We start from the raw sequence: 19,344 nt of genomic DNA on the forward strand, positions 1-19,344 counted from the left end.
ATATGTAGAGCTCGAGACCCCCGTCAAAATCGCCAGCTATCCCGCCGTCGTTCGTAACCACTCTCGTCAGCTCGGTCGAGAAGGAAAAGCCGGCCATTGTTCTGCATGCTAGGTCGCGTCTGCCGCATGCTGGGCCGTGGTGCATCATGTCATGCGCAAGAAAACGAAGCACAGCTTGTCTCCGCAGCTTCCCTCCGTGATGGGTATCTTACACAACTCTCCAACCTATATACCAAGGCTGTGCGGTGGATATACATCGACATCGTATGCGTTGTACACACGACATGTCAGATTGACTTCTGCTACCCCAAAGCCGCCACAGCACCCGGTTCAAGTGAGCCGTCGACTACAGCTCCTTTCAAAACTGCCAGGACAAATCAAAGGCGATAGTTCCTGGGTTGCGTAGGGCGAGATGTCCGTGTATCAGCGAGAGTTCAATGGCCCCATGGACTCTGACCAAAGCCCTCCTCAAGAGTTCGCTCCTCGAGATTACGAATGAAATCCCTATTATTTGTCCCGTTACCGCGGCCTTGTTGCTGTGCACGACTGCCTCTTCTACCCGAACGTCCAGGTGTCTGGTCCATAAGCGTCGAACCATCGGTAGGAGGAGGATAGTAGGCCGGGCTTGGCTGCAGTCGGATAGGCTGGCTGGGGTCAAGATGGCTGGCCACTCTCTGAATAGCAGCTGGGATGCCACTCTGCTGCTGCTCCATTGTAGAAGCCCGTTGCCGTGACCTGGCCGCTTGCTGCGCATACAGATTTGACTGATTGACACCGGCGTAATTTGCAGGTGGCATCTGTGCGGGAGCTTGTGACATAACCATCTGCCCATAAGGATTAGGCTGAGAAGCGTACGGTGGCGGTGCCCCAGAATGGCTAGCTCCTGGCGTGTACAGGTTGTTGTTTGAATACAATGGAGGCGCGGCAGCATGAGTAGGCTGTTGATACTGACTGGCAGCCATGGATGCATATGCCCCTTGGGCAGCCGTGTTTGCTTGAGCTTGGGCAGCTTGGGCACGCTGCTTGCTTAATGCTTCAGCCTGCTGTTGTTGCTGGGTTCCCGGAGCCGGAGACCTGTTCAACGAGCTAGCCTTAAGGTTCATCGGCGGGACGAACGGTCCGGTGAATTTCTGTTGCGTGATGAAGGGATGTAGCTTCGCTTGTTGAGGAGACCAGCGTTCTAAGGGGTTGATAGATAGTAAGCCTCGGACAAAATCAATGAAGGCGATCCGGTTGTTCATTTCTTGTTGATATATTAGTGAAGTTTCTTTAGAGTAGAACTGAGTTGATACGTACCACGATCAATCTCGCTTTGCTTCATATTCTTCCGTGGCATAGGGTAGGATTTGATGATCTCGGGCAGTGTGCTAGCCTGAAAGTATTTCTTGCTTGGCTGCTCTTTCGTGCCGTGTTCTCGTGAGTATTGCTCCATACTCTTGAGGTGATACGTCCGTCGCCCAAACTCGTCTTGCCTCTTCTCGAAGAACTCGCCGGCCTGCTTGCCCATCTCAATCATCCAATTCGGAGGATTTCCTAACATCTCGACGATACGGGACACCTGATTGTACTCTGACGAGCCGGGGAACAAGGGAAGACCTAGGAACAATTCGACAACGATACACCCAAGCGACCACATATCGATCGCAGACGAATAAGGTAAGCCCAGTAAGACCTCGGGCGACCGGTAGAACCGTGACTGAATATAAGTATAGACGGTCTGTCGCTCATCGCAGGCTGACCCAAAATCAATGATCTTGATAATAGGGCTCTCAAGGTTCTTCAGAAGAATGTTCTCGGGCTTCAGGTCACAGTGAATCAGGCGAGCCTTGTTCAGCAGCGCCAATCCATTGAGTAGCTGTTGTGCAAACACGCGTACTAGGGTCGTGCTGAGACCTCTAAACTGGTTCTGCTTGATCAACTCGTAGAGATTGACGCTCAATAGCTCGAAGACGAGGCAAAGATGCTGCCGATGAATAAAGGTATCTTTTAGTCGTAGAAGATGATGATCATCGTTCTTGTCCAGTTTTGTGTTCAACTAGATCCGCCAAGTTAGCAGCTGGCGAGCGGGCGGCTGTAAAGGTTCTCGTTGTACGAACCAAATCCAAAACGGACACCTCCATCATACTCTGATTAAAATATGCAGTGCGATTCTTGATAACTTTGACAGCGACGACCTCCTGGGTCTTCAAGTTCTGGCACTTCACGACTTGGCCAAAGGTACCCTGGCCGAGCACATCCAAGATCAAGTAACGGTTCCTATGAGTGTTAGTTCGTCACAGCCACCAGCAGGATTTCGCGCATTGGAGCATACTTGTGGCCAGCTTCTTCAGAGCCCAGGATGTCATTGACATATAAGATATAGTCACTGTCTTCATTATCGTAGCCATCGTTCTTCGTACCCTTGCTGGGCTTCGTGAGAACTCGTCGTGGGTTTCGCGATGACTCGTATTTGAAGCTAGGGTTGCAAATGCGATATGTCGCTGGCAAGTGAACCGTGAGGGCTTGGAGAGGCTGTCACAGGAAAGATGTCAGCCGTCCTTTCGAGCGATAATTGAGGCTTGTACTACTTACACTGATGAAGCCACCCTCAGGGTTAGCTCTTCGGAATGGCGGCTGGGCGTTGACCTTTGGCCTGAGGTCCGTGGGAGCCCTGAGCTTCTTAAATTCGGGCACTGGGCCTCTTCCGGTTGATTGAGGAACCGGTCGTCTGGGTGACTTTGGATCGTTCGCGTAGCTGGCCTCGAGGGAGCTGACGGTCGCGGATGCGGTATAGCCCTCATTCCCGGCGGCGTAGGATGCGAGAGAGGGGAGCTGTTGTGGTGCTTGTCGGCCGCCTTGGTAATAAGGGCTCTGCGGGGGTTGATAATCAGACGGTCTGGTCGGCGATTGTCGCGTCGCGGGAGGAGCAGAAAACTGGCCGCTGGCGTTTTGTTTTGGCGCATAGGGCGAGGTTGGTGATAGCACCTCCATGGGTGAGTATCGTTGGGCAGCAGCGGATGGCTCCTGCGGGGAGTGCAGGTTTGAGGAGCGGCCAGCGCCGCCAGAGAGGTGCGACTGGTGATGGGGCCGCATGGGATATTGCTTCCCGGCGTAGGGATCGTGGGCGTCCTGCATGGTCACGTCGCCATTACCGTCGCGGAGTTGCGGGGTGGTGATGGGGGAGGTCATGGAGTTTGGTGTGGGATGCGAGTTCAATCCACCTCCTGCTCCAGCAGCAGAGTACTGTTGCTGCTGCTCGTATTTGAAGCCAGCGGGCGGCTGCGCCTGAGCTGGCCGGGCGCTATAGTCCCTGTTAAGCTGGCCGTTGCCATTGCCGTTGTACCTGTTGGAGCCGCCGGCCGCATCGTTGTACGACTGCCATTGCTCCATGGCCGCGGTGGGTTATCGTCGTGAAGGGAGAGATGGAGGAGGTCGAGAGACTCGAGATGCGTATGCAAAGTCGAACTCTGGCGGGAGAGTGTTGCTTTCTCTCGCGGGCAGGTAACGTAAGGTTAGGTAGGTAGGTATTAGGTATGGCTGGCTGGCTGGCTGGCTGGCTGGAGGCGGCGGGAAAGAGGCCCGCACACACACACAATGAATGGGCTGTGCGTGGTGTGTGCGTGTGGCCCAGTCCCAGTCCCAGTTCAGTGTGTGAGCGACTAAACTAAAACTCGTCGTTGGCCTTGACGCGTTCGAAGCCCAAAGTGGGCTGGGCTCGGGGGGCGTCGTAAAGCAGCGACTAGGTGGTAGCCTTGGCCGTTCTAACAAGAGATGGATAAGAAAAAGTGAAAAAAGAAGAGGAAGACTTCTTGTTATTGTTGGGCGGAAACGCCCCGGGTTGGTTTGAGGAAGAGACAAATGTCGACGGACGGCGGATTTGACTGACTAGTCTAGGGATTCATAATGAGACAACAAGCCTGACTGGTGCACTGTAGGAAGGTGTGTGTACCTTATGTGTACTGTATGTGTGTGTGTGGTGCAGGTGCAGGTGCAGCCGCAGGCGCCGTTAAATCGTTACTGACGCACTTAGTAGTGCTTGATGAGAAGAGAGAGAGAGAGAGATATGGCGAAGCTTGCGGTGGCTCACTCATACCTGATTGTCCATTTGACTTACTTTTCCATCGAGCTCATATTATTCCCAATCCCCAATTCGAGACGCAAGAACTGTCGTGCTACTCCAGCTTGGGAAGCGCAGAGCTCGAAACCTCTCTGGCGTCGATGGCTTCACTCTGGTGCTGTTTCAGGCCTAGCTCGCTCCCAGTACGTCCCAATGGGCACCAATCCACATTCCCCAGTCTCGAGGCCTCTTCACTTCTAACTCGTCATTTGCCGGGGCTCGACCAGTCATTCAGGACCCAACTTCTCAGGGACACAGCTACAGCCTCCTACCTACACTCTGGCCATTTGCATCCTCTTGACGATCATCCGGCAATTGCCATATACTCGTATCACACACACTGTCTGCCCAGCGTCCGTTGTGTGGAGATTAGCGGGTGAAGATTGCCTGGTGACTCAGAGCCAGGAACCCTGGAGCTGGATGAAGTCATGAACAGTGATGGCGGCTCAACACCCACACTGTACAGTACAGTAGTAGGTATTCCAGCATTCGGTTTCTTCAACAGCAGGACATGCGCGCCAGTGGTTTGATCATCTCCAAGTAACGTTATCACTTGAAGCTAAAACTACTAAGCAAACCTTAGGCTGCTGGTAGTTGCTGGTGGTTGCTCTGCTGCTGATCACAGGCCACAAAGACCCTCCTTGTCTCTCTGTGTTGTTTGAAAATCCGCAACGAGCTCCAGGTCGCAAGGAACTTGACCCTTCGAGTTCTGTCAAAGCTTCTCGAGTCCACTCCTCGGAGGCGCCTACGCAGAGCGCTTTATTCTTCTCGAGCATGGCTGGCTGCCCTTTATAAGTCGGCCGGTGGGGACCCCACATGATTTGCAAGACTTGATGCACACTTCTTACAGCTCTCGATGATGAGCGGTGACTTGGTCGCGGTTGCATGGCCCGCCTCTACTCTGCCAGAGAGAGAAAAAAAATCTGATCTGATCTGATCTGCCCTTCCAACACAAGCTACCACGGACAATGACATTCGGGGCATAATTACAAGACGTAAGGACAAGAGCGCCACGCGTTTCTCATATCCCCAACTCCTCAAGTCTGGGCTGTGCAGTCCAGCTATCAATCAGTTCAATAGTGGCTCTATAACCCAAGTAGCGTGAGATGACCTCATTGCCGCCGCCAATTCAGGGCAGCAGCCGCCACCACCCACGCGCGTTTCGCTCGAGTATTAGGTATTCAAGGGCATCACGCAAGTTGATGCTGGGCCACGGAGACTGTTTTTATATTAGCTTCACCCGTCCCCCAGCCCAGGCTCCAGGGAAAACACAGTGCACTACCACGGCAGCCGCCGTGCCACCCAGCACTTGATTATCCCACTATAATCCATTAGCCGCCATTGGGGATTCTCTCTGCTATGTAGTATGCAGTGACGATGAGGAAGCGGACCAATCGCCCCAATGACGCCAAGTGGGGGACTGCAGAAAGACAATGCCCCTCGCAGGGGGGGCGGCGGTGGTGGTTGAGTGGGATTGGCCTCTTCCTGCTGGCAAGCCACACATCTTGTAACAAGATACGACCTGGAGACAGGTCTTGGATTGGGATGTCAGAGTAGCTACTATGCAGTATGATAGCATCTCCGGCTCCTCACCACAGGTAACGCGGTTGATGAGAGCTTTCTTTGCATGGAGTAAGCCCCCAGTAGCCTATCTACATCAAGGAAGAAATGCGAGGGCTGCTCCCCAGCCTGGTGGTTGAATGCGGCTGTCACAGTCATGGTCAGACACACCTGCATCATCTAGGTGGCTGCCATCGTTGGTCAAACACAATCTTCGATTGATTTGCCTACTTTAGTTTGGCTATGCTCCAATGGTCTTTTTTACAGTCTTTTTTCGCTCATATCTTCCCTAACCCCACGGGGCCTTCCCTACAGCTTCAGATCCTGCCAACAAGAAAAGAAAAAAGAGAATACCCAACCAAGGCTGTCTCAAGGGAGCCTGGCCTTCGTATCTGTGCTGCTAATTTCTGGCGTCATCATCCCTCGCGAGCAAAAACACAACCCAAAAAACCATGCGACCCTCACCTATGTGAGCTTGGTCATAATAGAAACTTCGTGACTCGTGAGAGGGACAAAGGAGGTAAAGTATGAGGAAGAAGAAGAAGAAGAAGAAGGGGAAAATGTGGTGATAAAAGGTAGCGTAGAAAGGTGGAACAAACATCAGATATCCTCGCAATGCTGCTGTAAGGTGGTATCCAAACACGGAAAGATTCAGTACAACTTTTTTTCTCAATCGAGATGGACATGCTTTCAACTACAAACCCGAACTGATGAGAATTGAACATCTGGGAATCACTAGCAAAGGAGAACAAGAGAGTACGGCAGAAGTGAAGTACACCACAAGGTATGAAGAAGTAGAGAAGGAGCCCGAACTTTATTCCACCAAAAGAGAAAGAAAGAAAAACCCTCACAGTTTCAACCGAGAAGAGGTAAACGCCGCTAGAAGTAAGGGTGATGTGTCGGCTTGCAAATCCATTTCGACATCCCACCATCAGAGAATCATCAACAACAAAATATTCCCTATACTGTACCCCAGCAGAAGAGTCCAAGAAGAAGAACAGACTGATTTTCGCCAGACATCACAAAGATGGACTTTGCAGATCAACCTTGATAACCCTGAAAGCCATTGTTGAAGTTCTGGCCCGGAGGTGGCTGTGCCCATTGTTGAGCAGGCGGCTGCTGACCTCGGCCATAACCTCCAGCACTGGGCGGACCAGCGGCGTAACCCATCGGCGAGCCTCCGTAGCCAGCGGGGGACTGGGCCGATGGGCCAGCATAGTTCCCTTGCTGACCTCCGTATTGCGCTACGTCTGATATGTTAGTAAGGCCAATTGCAGAGATTGTCGGCGACCCCATAACTTACCACCATACTGAGGGAAGTACGTTGAAGGAGTCCCTGGGTAGCCTCCAGGAGCCTGAGGGTTCTGGGGGCTGTAGCCGGCTTGAGCTGGGTCGAACTGCTGGGTGGGATTAGGGGTTTTGTCCTTGCCCCACTTCCGAGTATGTCAGTGAATAGGACTGGGCAAGTCAACGCTTCAGGGGAAGACATACACTGCACTTGAGCGGCCTTCCATTAACATTATAGCCATTCAGCTGGCAAATAGCCATAGCGGCATTCTCGTGGGAATCCATCTTGATAAATGCAAAGCCTCGGTCGGCTTGGAATCGAGATTCAACAACAAAGCCAAAGTTCTGGAAGAGAGGAACGAGATCATTCTGGGTCGTGTACGGCGTAAGATTGCCGACATAGCAGGTAGTCTGCCACGCGGGCGTTTGACTGACAATCATATCGTAGCTGTGAACACCGTGTGTTGGGAAATGGTGATGGCCGTACGGGGTTGTCGGGGTCATTCCCATCTGCTGCATTGCCGACTGCTGTGCTATAGACGGCTGGCCCTTCTGGTTGGCCCAGTTGCAACGGATGGCACGAGATCCAAGCCACTCGCCGTCCATGGAGCTGAGCGCCTTCTCCGCGTCCGGCCGGTCCCGGAAAGCAACGAAGCCGTACCCACGGGAGCGACCAGTCTTCATGTCCCACATGACTCTAGCCTCGGAGACAGAACCAAAGGCTGAAAAGGCCTGAAGCAAGACTTCGTCGTTAACCTCGTTTGACAAATCGCCGACAAAAATGTGAAAGTGGTTCGATGTGTCTTCCTTGTTGGTAGTGTTGGACTGGTACGCCCAGTTCACACGGATTTCCTGTTCAGTAAAGTTAGCTGCTTTGCGACGAAGAGCAGTGGGCAGCAGCGCGCCACACATACCGACTGGTGGACACGGCGTCCGTTCAATGTCTGCATAGCACGCTCAGCTGCACCTGGGTCATCATATTCCACGAAGCCATAGTTGTAGCCCTTGGCCTGTAGCACCGGTATGGTTAGCAAAGTGACTGGTTGTGGGCAGAGAACAGCAGTTATAGCAACTACTGTCAAATGTTGGTTGAGGAACAGCTTACATTCTTGTCAGGAATGATCTTGACGTTCTGAACATGCCCGGTCGTCTCAAAAATCTGTCGCAGAACGTCCTCGGTCACACGGGGGTCTAGTCCACCAACGTACAAAGCTCGCTTGTTAGGCTCGGGTGCAGCGCGGCGAACAAACCCACCACCGCTGCTTGGCGACATGATGCCGCCGCTCTGGTCTCCTCCCGTCAATGGCGAGGTGATGGCAGTCGGGATAGGATTCGTGTTCTGAGGGATATGAAGAGGCGGCGGAGGCATATGCGCAGGGTTTCCCTGGCCGTTCTGGCCATTCTCATATCCTGGGGCCCCAGTGTTGGGCTGAGGAGGGGGAGGAAGCTGAGCTCCAGCGGGAGGGGGGCCAGCATCAGCCATGGTGATTGATGGGGAGGCTATTGAAGGGGCTTGTGAGAAGCTGTCCTCGCAGCAGCGGACTTGATTTGAGCGGGCTTGTTAATTGAAGTGGCGCAACTCAGTTGGCCGGAAGAAGAATATCAGACGGCGAGCGACAAAGCTGAAGAGTCTATGTCTACAAGCTTCGCAAACAAGCGCAGTCTACCGTGTGTATGTTGTTGTCTCTTGAGAAGGAGAGTGATCTGGCCCAACAAGAAAAGAGTTCCTTGGGGACTCGAGGCAGAAACAGGAGCTCAAAGGAGGTGGTTTGCGACCCTTCTTTGCGCAGCGAAAACGGATCGAGTTGCCAGTGAGGCGGAGGAAAACGTTGTCGATCAAGAGGAACAGTAGGAGATTCGTCGTACGAGCGAGCCCGATAAGAGATGCGCCAATGCAAGAGAAGAAATCCCAACGCTGGAAATGGAAAGGATGCTTAGAGCCGGCAGGTCAGCAAGACAGCTAAGCTTGGCTGAAGAGGCGACGGACGAGGACAGCAAAGGCGACGGACGCACGAAATGTGTTCGGAGACTAACGTAACCGTGGGCAGACGGACGGAGCGCAGGCGAGACGGACGGGAGGCGGACCTGGATGGAGGGACCTAGGTAGTTAAGGCAGGCCACAACAGCACAGTACCGTGACGATGATAAGGGAAAGCAGAAGCAGGAAACGACGAAGAAGAGGGAAAAAGAAACGGCCGTAAAAGGAGCAGTCCCCCAGAGGTTCGTTGCAGCAGCCGCCGGTCCAGAGAAGATGGTTTTCTCGTACCCTGCGAAATGGAGAGGTGAAGAGGAGGAGGAGGGAGGAAGGGGAAGGAAAAATAAAAAGAGGAAAGGGTTCAATGTGCTGCAGTGTAGACTTAGTGGAGGAGGAGGGGGGGGATGGGGTCAATTTTTTGATCGTGCCATTTGTATGGTGGAGAGCTGCCAGACCAGGCCAACCTTGGGACCCTACCAAAGGTACAGTAGGTACAGTACATACTATGCAGTACAGTCCCTAGGCTCGCTAGACTGAGGCCCGCCAGATAGACAGCTAGACAACTAGACGGACCGAGAGACGGCTGCCAGTGGGAGGCCAGTGCATTGTGGTTGCAGGTTGCAGCGTGCATGGATTGAAAGGATTAAGAACCTGTCTCTATTAACGCTCAGCTACCTGGTAGGTACGTAAGACCTATCTAGTCACTACACTATGCCTAAAGCTAGGCGATGGTAACGGCTTGGAAAATTGGGGGTCCTCTCTTTCTCTCTCTCTCTCTCTCTGTCTGTCTGTCTGTCTGTCTGTCTGTCGAGAGGTGACTGTGGCGTGGCTGTAGCTGCCTTAGTGTGTGTCTCTCCCTGTGATCCAAGCTTGTTCTGCTGTCTCCCGTCCCTTCTTCTTGTCTTTGGCTCTGGTGCCGTCTTTGAACTTCTGCCAAAATCTAAGAACAGACCAGGAAGGCAGACAAACCCCTGGTAGTATTTGGTCTTGACCCTCCATCTCTCTCTTCAAGTCGGAAGGCAAAAGAATGTTAACAAGCATAGCTATTGCTCTTCAGCATGAGAATCATGGTGCCAGAGAAACTGTCGAATGTCATTTCTAGGAGGTCCTCTGGCTGCGCTAGTAGAATGATTCTCCATTTCATACGGATTGGGAATAACAACGATGCTCGAGTATCGCAGTTCACGCAGATACCCTCCGAACGACGGCTAGCACAGCCAGCCCAATGCAGACGCGGCAGCATCGGAGCTCGGTAGCACGCGATCAAGGCCACAAGGCCACAAGGCCACGGCGGGAATGCTGCGGCTTGCAACGGTTCGGGGATGACAGGAGCTTGCTTGACACCTCCTTTACGGTATCGTTTGCCATGCAACATCACTGCGGGCCTAGCCACGCAGATAATAAGAAGAAGAAGCGACTACAGACGCAACACAATAAGCAGAACACATCTAGCGGTATTGCTTTGGTACCGTAGATGCTGAACTGGGTGGAGTTATTCTGGCCCGAGAAACTCGAGTACCGGTATCCTGACACGGGAAATAAGCAAGCAGAGCTCTCCCGAGCCTTGAAGCACAGACGGCTTATCCACCCGGGGGCAGGGAGCAGAGATCTTGCAATTGACACATCCACAGACCCTCCCGGTGTAGCAGACCCAAACCCGATACCCTGGAAGAAGATGCTACTTGAGTCATACTGAGATCTCGAGTAGAAACAAGACCAGATAGTGTGGACAACTGGAATAGCCAAGATAGACTGGACCAGGCTAACTTGCCTGGATCTCTTTCATGAGCGGCAACCTACTCTGGTTCAGTGAATGAAGGCTTCACCATGTCAGCCCATCACTCAATTAGGGACGGTTGAGCCAACGTCTCAAGTACAAACCAGATACCGATAGGTACCTAAGATATCTGGTCGTAGGTAGGCAATCTTGGAGGGATAGCAGTGACGGCAACTGTCTTTCCGTGCAACCGTTGTCAGTGACAAGCCGCCAATGAACGTCCCACACTCTGATACAGTGCAACTCAGGTACTGAGGGTATGGTGGGGCAACCCGCTAGCTGTTCCAGCCAGGTCATCCATACATACAGCGTCCTCGCCTGCTCTTCATCTCATGGCCAGTCTGCCAGTCCATCCCATTAGAGAATCTGCAGTTTCCGCAGTCGCTGCGGCCCTCATGAGTGCGGAGACATGCATGCAGCCGAAGTACAGGCAGCTGCCTGGGGGAAGCTTGATAGAGCAGCAGCCAGTGACTAATATATCAAGTCGACACACATGGCGTCAAGCAGGATCCTCAAAAGACGAGCCGTCCAAATACCGGTAGCTCGACTGGATCGACTGGCCAGGTGGGGGGCCTGCCCGCCCCAGCGCGAGTTCAGTCTGTTCGTACAGCTCGTCCTCAATCTGCAGTAGACACTACTGCATAGTAGGTAGGTACGCAGTAGCACCATTCGGCGCAACTATTGCGTCGAGTTGCATCCCAAGCGAGCATAATGCAGGTCTTGATAGAGTCGATCAGTGGTCCCGCCTGTCCTAATTTAGACGCTACCCAAGGGCCACCCATACGTACTGACAGTGCTGACCTACTCCCACTAGCGCCGCTGGCGGCAGTGTTTGCCGAACCCAACGACACCTCGAGCGAGGGAGCCACCCCTCCACTGTGGTGGAAACTAACAGCCACACCCTCCCTCGGAAAGTTAGACAGCAGCCAACTTCAGCACCAACTCACCCTGACTTTCTATTGTAGAGATATCTTCACATATCAATTCGCCCGTTTCACTCTCTTGGATCCCACTACTTCCATATCTCATTGAGAGCTGAGGGTATCGGCTTCGGCTCAGCCTCCCTTCTTCCCTAACGCAAGCCCGTCGCCTCGACAGGCCCCCCCCCTCACTTCACTCTCACAACCTCATGATGGTGGCTCAAACAGGGCCCGAGGCCCCCATAGACGTGTTGCAAAAGATGGTGAACGAGGTCGTAAGTGATAAGTACCATTAATATCAATGAACAGTTGGAAACTGATAGGACCTAGCTGGTGCAAACAGGCAAGCTGCTGCACAACTCAAGAAAGGGCGCTCCCGCGAGCGTTCAGCATGCCAACATCAAGTCTCAAGCCAAGATAGTCGCGTCACACAACCGCTTTCACATCGCTCTCGACGATCTCGAGGAGCAGATTGTCAGATCAAAGTCGGTTCTGATGCGCGATCTTGAGCAGCTCCGCGCTGAGCGCCAACAGCCCGTCCAGCCGGCTGCGCCCATGGTGATTGATGAGCCCGAGGAGCTGAAGATTGAGGAGCCCTCTCCGCCGGCTGCTCCTGTCCCAGACATGGATGGCGGAGGCCAAGAGGATCTTAATATGGACAGTGATGTTGCGGCGCCATTCCCCAATATGGGTCTTGACGTGCCTATGGACACACAGCCCGACAGCAGTGTCAAGGAAGAGAAGTCGTCACCCCAACCAGCCGGTGCCCAGCCCGCCCAGCCAAGTAGCGAGCCTTTCAAGCAGGAGGCAAAGACTGACCCGACGCCCCCAGTGTCGGCACCGGCAGCTCCTGGCTCCTCCTTCAACGATGCTTTCGATCTGACAGGCAGCGGCACCATGTCAAATGACGAGCTGAACTTCACTGACATGATGTTCTCTCTGGCCCCGTCTAACGACTCCCAGACTCAAGGCCAGAACCAAAGCCACGACCTAGACCTGACCAACTTCGGGAGTGCCAATAATTTGTTATCTCTCGACGGCCTCGATACTGGCCTGAGCACAAACACAATTGGTGGCACGGGTACGGCTGCAGATGCCGCCCCCGTAGCGCAGATGGAGCTACCTCAACTTGATATGGCTGGCGATACTTCCGGTGCTACAGCGGCCAAGAAGCCCGCAAAGACAACAGAGACAAGTCTTGATGATTTCTTCAACCTGGACGGAAGCACTAGCATGGACAACATCGACCTAGACCTAGATCTCGATGGTGCTGGCGACAACACAAACTTCGACGACCTCTTCTTTGCGGGAGACGATACGGACATGGGTGGCTTGGGCGACGCGGACGCCTACTTCGGACTCTGAAGGAACAATCAACATCTATGAGACGCATTCAGTATAGCAGACGTTGCAGGCTTCGTGATGTTACAGGAGATGATCTCCAAACTCGCCAGAGTGGTGTCTCTTGTATAGCCAACTGGCGTTTGCATTTTGGTCAGAGATCAAAAGAAGTTGGTATATACCAGTATGTTTGCTAGAGATGGAAATCATCAGTTTTATTACTTCCGATAGAAACGGAACAAGCGTTTTGACTGTGACGGTGTTCCCTGGCCATTTCTTGAAGGGATATACCTAGCTAGTGTCCGACATCATATACATAGTTTGACCATCATATACAATCAAGTGGACGGCCGCCGTATAAGCCATTTTCATGCTTCATTCATCGTCAAGGACCTTGGGTTGCATTCCACATTTCACCCAACATCCCCGGAAAAGCGGCATTTCTCCATCCCATCCAGTCCTTGTCCAAGGCTCCCCATGCCTCCTCGTAGCCCGTCTGCTGATTCCGCGCATAGTAGCTGCCCTGCAACGCCCACAGCGCCCAGTCCATATCGTTGCCAGTGGCGTACTCGACGAGACACTGCAAATAGCGACGATCCGCATCGCTGAGCCCCTGGCTCGGCCCGCCCGTCATGCCCACGCCAAACTCGGAGAGCAGCAGCGGACCCGTGTACGCCTTTCCCTGCTCGAGCAGGAACCCGTCGAAGAGGCCGTAGGCCGCCTGCACGGCGTCGCAGCTCTGGAACACGTCGGTGAAGGTCACCGTGAAGGAGTATGCGTGCATCTCCCACACATGCTTCCCACTCCACCCGCTCGTGTCCAGGTTCCTTGTTCTGATAAAGCTGAGGTCCGTGGCCGAGCTGATGCCCCCGATCACGACCAGCAGGTCTGGGTTGACGCTGTGGACGAGCTTGGCTGCCTGGCTTACATATGTGAACCAGTCGTTGTGGGGGCCGTTCAAGTCTTGTAGGAAGGACTGCCGGATCTCGTTGCGCAGCGACATCCCTACAACGCCGGGGCGGCCTTGCGCCCATGTCGCCATGGCCTGTAGCCCTGACAGCCACTGGTCGGTCTTGAAGTATCGCGAATTCAGATCGTTATAACCGAAAGCCGAATCCCACCAGCCATTGCCGTCTGTAAGATTGCAACACCATGTAGCCTTAGACACGTGGTTGTCCAGGATGGTCATAACACCGCGGGTCCAGAGCTTTTCAACAACCGCAGCATAGACGTCCTGGGTGGTAGCAGTGGAGAGGAAAGGGTTCTTCGCAACCGCTGAGTTGTAGAGACTCTGCATAGACTCCACGGGAACACCAGCCTGACTGGCGGCCTGGCTGAAAGCATCAGAGACTTTGAGCATCGGGTTGAGTGCATGGTCGATGGAATACGTCAGGCGCACGCAGTTGAAGCCCTGATTACGGATCCAGTCTGCCAAATAGTCTATGGACTGTTTATGCAGACCTTCGGGGAGGTGCGTTTCCATATGTCCGGCCCAGTTGATACAACGGAACTTGATGCGCTCATTGTTTGCGTCAAGAATCCAACGGCTTGATGTGTGTAGAGGTAGAGTCAAGCCCAGCGCTGGCGAGGCAATTCCCAGTACAACTAGGAAGAACAAGAATGGATTCATAATAGCTGGGTTGGCATGGTCGATATGTATGGCTCGGTAGATACGTTTCGATATTGATACTTTATGAAAAACTGACGTAAGAGGATTGTGACGACATGAGGACAAGATTGTCATACACCAGTGTAGTTCATGGGCTTTGCATGAGCTATCATACATGTGATTCTTGACAAAGTATCGTGGTCCGAGGTGCTTGGGAGTTCCTGGGACTTTGTCCTGATGGGCTTATAGATCACTTGCTTCACTTAGAAGGTGCAAGATGCACTGTAACATTGAACATGCCATAGCACAAATTCTCGGTCCAGGGTGTGACTGCTGAACTCTCTTGAAGGCCGAACAAGAGTAGAACCCAGCCATTGTGGCATCCAATGACTACGAACTGCATCATTGGAGTAGCCCCGAACAGGGCCAAGTCACCGAAGGAGACAATAAACAAACACTAGAAGGAAGTCATTCTGCCTCAGGGAGAGGCAGAAGCCTTGAGCCCTGTTCTTTGTGAGCGGGAAGCCACTAACCACCTGTTCCATACAACGTGTGATTGGGCACTCTTGCCAATGGTTGTCAGGAAATGTCGAATGACAGCTGAAGACGACTGTCAAACATTGGGGGTTTCCCAGTTATAGCTCATCTCCCCCTCTCATAAGGAGTTCGATTTGCATTGAAGATCATGTAATGCAGCGGGGTCAACGCCACATTAGCCACAAAATTGTGAAGTGCGATTGATCGTTGCTATTCGCTTGGTACTCTTCACACTTGTGCAGGATAACTCTAGCTGCTGTAGGGGACTTCAAGGCACAAATTAGTTACTTGGCCACCTGCATTATGCGCTGCAGGAGACCATTTCCCCCGGATTACGATTGCTTGATTTAAGGCAACCTTTCAGAAGAAGTACATACTGCGATGGTAACAGAGGATGTGGTATCTCATATGTTCATATATTCATATCGTAAGCTTCGTAAACACATTGGAGCTGCTATACCTGACAGTACAGCAACCGCTTTCATGAATGGTAATATACGTAAACGGTAGCAGCAAGTGCTACCATCCCTGGACTCCTCGCTCCAGGAAGAGGTGAATGCATAAATCGTAAAAAGGTTATCAGACAACGGCTGGTGCACCAGCTGCCGCCTTCGCCTCAAGCTCCTTCCTCTTCGCTAGCAGGCTTTTGAATGCTCCCAGGCACTGTACCAATCTCTCCTCGTCGTGAGCACACAGTCGGTAGCTCTTCTCCTCGGTAATAATTTGAAGACAATGCGTCTTCGACCTGCTGATTGGGTCGATATCCACCACAGTGAGGATGGAACCAAGGTGAACGATAAATAGAGCCGCATACTCGGACTCGTCCTTGTATAGAATCAAATTTCTCGGCCGAAGAACAGCCCAGCAATCCTTCCATTGCCGCACACCTCCTTTGCTCTTGAGCCACCATAGCCAACCCTGCCAGATGATACGGTCTGGATCCTGTTCGATGTTGATGCCACTGACCTGACTGGCGTTCCTAAGTCCCAGACTCGGACGAGGCTCCATCGACGAAGATGGTGGAGACTGGACAGCAAGGCTCTCAATCGATGCCCCTTGTAAGCGTTGTATGTCTGAGTCGGAGAAATCAGAATGCGATGCTAGCTCGTTTCCTGAATACTCCAGATTCTGGGACGGTCGACGGGCTGAAGGGACAAAGCGTGGTATCGCGGTCTCTTGAGGTTCAGGTGAGCTTGAAGCAAACCGCTCGCGGTCTGATTGCCGCTCTTTGCGACACAGAGCACCAAACCCCATATAAGAGTCCCGACGAACTACCGGACTAGCCAGAAACATTTCTTCCTCCTCCTCTTCTATCCTGGCATCTTTGCGAATTAGGTCTATCCATTGCTGGGCATCCTGCGCTGTCGGGGCTTGGAAATGGAAGTTCCTGGCTGGAGAGAATAGGCCGAAAACATGTTGTCTTTTGTTCTTTGGGTCTTTAAGAAGGGTGGCAGCGGTAAGGTCTGTAAGATATATTTTATGACGGAGCTTGTCCTCCTTCTCGGACTTGTAGACGAAAAGCGTATTCGGTCGTAGCACCAGGTACATCGATTTCCATGCTTTTGTTTTTGTGCGCTTCTGCACATATCCGCTCTTGATGACACGATCAAACTCAAAGCTGCCGTTTTGGTTCACGGGAGAATAAGTATCGAGAGCGAGCTGACTCCTCAGCCTCGTGGCAGAATTCTGTGGGAGGGTGATAGAGGAGCCTGGGATGGTGATGTTGGCTGATCGTTCGATTTTACCGCTCGTCATTGTTGGCGATAGTTGGGTTTGTGTCTCGACCATTGCGGGTGGTTCTTGTTGTTCGTTGTCTGGGGTGTAAAATGGCTAAGCAAGGCTGAGCAGCGAGCTCCGCGCGAGGTCATCGGCGACCTGGCGACTATTTCAATGTCCACGGGGGACTGCTGAGCTGGCACCTATTCGAACTGTCCAAGCGAGGGCGAAAGCAACGGATGCGGGTGCTAGCACGTTCCAGAGGAATTATTCTCAACAAAAGGGGTTTGGACGCGGTTAAGAGGTTGAGGTGTGACGAGGTGGCTGGTCCAGGAGGATCTAGGAGCACGATGCGCCCTCCAACTGTGTAAGCTGTCCCAGCCGCGGAAGGAAGGCGAGAACCCGGTGGACAGCTGCAACGCGTTTCGTCTTCTCGGGCTCGGGCAGAGACCGTGGTGAAACTCGGGAAGGAGAACAAAGTTGGGGAGACGCCGATTGCAGGAGGGACAGTCAAGTGCGGTATATGAGGTAGTGGTAGAGGTAACGTTTGCGGGCGGCGCTAACTTAGAGTCCAGGAGCAGCAGCAGCAGCAATGATCAGCGGCCGATATGTTCTAGCTTCAGGAACACGCAGAATGTCTCGCAATCTTCAGGTTCAAAGCCGCCATCTGATGGCAAGAATGCCAGCCGATGCGATGCTTCATGCACTGCGATTTAGGACGGTCTGAGTGGCAAGCGATGGGAGGGAGCTCGTTTCAGGATTTGCCTCCCCCAGCATACTGTCTGGTGCATCTTATTAGCATTCTAAGGTCGCATCCAAATATCCGGGTGGCTGAGCGACCTTTCGGTCTCAGGACGCGCTTGGCTGGGAGTGTTAGCTTATTACCACTAAGCACATGAGCCTCTTGGCAGAATAAGCTTATCGGCACCTGTGCACCCAGGTACCCACTTAACAATTAATTGAACCCCTGGCCTATAAAGATGGCCATTCGTTACCGCCTCAACCTTTTCACTTTTGATATGGTTAATTACTGGTCACTGGGTCTGCTTGTTGTTGTCAACAGTATCGCTGGGCAAGCTGTTCAGCATCGTGTTTGTTTTCGATGTCGACATCCGGTACAATGCGCTTCGAACTGGAAATCCCCAAGATGTCGTCATGAGGCTCGGAAGGCGAGGTGTCACTCTGTCTAGTGAAGTCACTAGACCTTCTCACGAGATCTCAACCGCTTCCGGCCGATCCAGCTGGTGGAAACTCTATTCTGCCGTCAGTCGTCATCAATCTTCCCTGTTCGCATTTCCAGAGCTAGCTGCAATATTCTAATCTGGCATTGACAAAAACAATGCATTGTGTTAAGTAAGCCAGCGTTGATTTGGAGGAAATCGCTTGTCTTCAATTTTTCAGATTTGGTTGCGGGACCTGCATGCACCGTGTTTGACAATTGGCGAGTTACAATGGCCTAGCCCCTCCAGTGCACTCGTCGTACCTGCAGGTCGGCGACGACTCATCGCCAAATGCCATCTATCACTGGCTTGAACTCCACTTCAGCTGCAATAGTATTCCGTACCTGTGAACTTGGGACTGGATTTCAAGAAGTTATAGTCTACCATCTGGTAATCTCATTCACTCGTTTCTTTTCGGTTCTGTATCTACGAACTTTCCTAGTATATTAATAGGACTTTTCTCGCATTCATTTATCCTTCTTTTACGTGCCTATCCTAAGTGTTGCATCGTTTGGTGAGACAAACTCTGGCAACCAGACCATGGCTCTTCCGCAGGGAATTGCGGAGATCGGGGCAAGGCTCGTAGAAGAGCTCACAGCCACTAAGTTTGCCTGTCAATCGGTTGTTCCGCTCAGTGGCGGTACTGCTAATTTCATCTTCAAGGGACAGTTGAGAACTCCTCTTGAAGATGGAACCACAGAGATCCTCATAAAACACGGCGAAGGCTTTGTCGCCCTCAACCCGAACTTCAAGATTTCGACATCACGTTGTGTAAAGCTATATCTGCAACCTATAATTTGACCAGACTCGCTGATCACATCACAGAAATTTGAAGAGACCTGCATTGAGACACTTCAGCAATTATCTCCAATAAGTACCTCGATATGTGAAGTACGGACGCCAAGGCTATACTCGGCGATACCAGAGTCAAACACTCAACTTCAAGAGTATCTCAAAGGAGCTTTGAACCTGAAGCTGTACTCACTTCATCATTATGCTTCTCCAACCCCTGAGTCCCTCAAATCCCAGTGTGTCAGCATCGGCTATGGCCTCGGGCAATGGCTTCGCAGTTTTCACAACTGGGGCGAGCAGCCAGAGCAAGCCAGGTTTCGATCCGAAATCAAGCAGAATAAGGAAATGCAAGACTTGAAGCACATGATCAATTACGAGTGGCTCATACGCAATGTTGAGAAGCATTCACGCCTACTTGAAACTGCCCGTCCTGTATTTGAGCAAGTGCGAGATATGGCAAAGGCGGAGCTTGCGGATGAAGAGAGTCTACAAATAATCCACGGCGACTTCTGGA

At 52.4% G+C, this 19,344-nt stretch overlaps 4 protein-coding genes across 4 annotated transcripts; 1 reads left to right on the forward strand and 3 right to left on the reverse strand.

Moving 5' to 3' along the window:
* Positions 1-1,255: 1,255 nt before the first annotated feature.
* Positions 1,256-3,369, reverse strand: UCRPA7_70 (putative cmgc dyrk yak protein kinase protein; the record flags this gene model as incomplete). The annotated part of the gene is made up of 4 exons (XM_007912668.1): positions 1,256-2,035; positions 2,097-2,256; positions 2,312-2,511; positions 2,572-3,369. The coding sequence occupies 4 exons, from the start codon at positions 3,367-3,369 to the stop codon at positions 1,256-1,258; spliced, it is 1,938 nt and encodes a 645-aa protein (XP_007910859.1).
* A 3,328-nt stretch (positions 3,370-6,697) lies between these two features.
* On the reverse strand, positions 6,698-8,426 carry UCRPA7_71 (putative nuclear and cytoplasmic polyadenylated rna-binding protein pub1 protein; the record flags this gene model as incomplete). The annotated part of the gene is made up of 5 exons (XM_007912669.1): positions 6,698-6,900; positions 6,960-7,089; positions 7,148-7,795; positions 7,858-7,953; positions 8,049-8,426. 5 exons carry the CDS (start codon positions 8,424-8,426, stop codon positions 6,698-6,700), a joined length of 1,455 nt encoding a protein of 484 aa, XP_007910860.1.
* Positions 8,427-11,827: 3,401 nt separating this feature from the next.
* On the forward strand, positions 11,828-12,980 carry UCRPA7_72 (hypothetical protein; the record flags this gene model as incomplete). The annotated part of the gene is made up of 2 exons (XM_007912670.1): positions 11,828-11,890; positions 11,946-12,980. 2 exons carry the CDS (start codon positions 11,828-11,830, stop codon positions 12,978-12,980), a joined length of 1,098 nt encoding a protein of 365 aa, XP_007910861.1.
* A 361-nt stretch (positions 12,981-13,341) lies between these two features.
* On the reverse strand, positions 13,342-14,586 carry UCRPA7_73 (putative cellulase family protein; the record flags this gene model as incomplete). Its single annotated transcript, XM_007912671.1, has 1 exon — positions 13,342-14,586. One exon carries the CDS (start codon positions 14,584-14,586, stop codon positions 13,342-13,344), a length of 1,245 nt encoding a protein of 414 aa, XP_007910862.1.
* Between the last annotated feature and the right edge of the window lie 4,758 nt (positions 14,587-19,344).

This window comes from Phaeoacremonium minimum (genome assembly GCF_000392275.1).
Source record: "Phaeoacremonium minimum UCRPA7 unplaced genomic scaffold PA7_03_scaffold_3, whole genome shotgun sequence".
Classification (NCBI taxonomy): Eukaryota; Fungi; Ascomycota; class Sordariomycetes; order Togniniales; family Togniniaceae; genus Phaeoacremonium; species Phaeoacremonium minimum.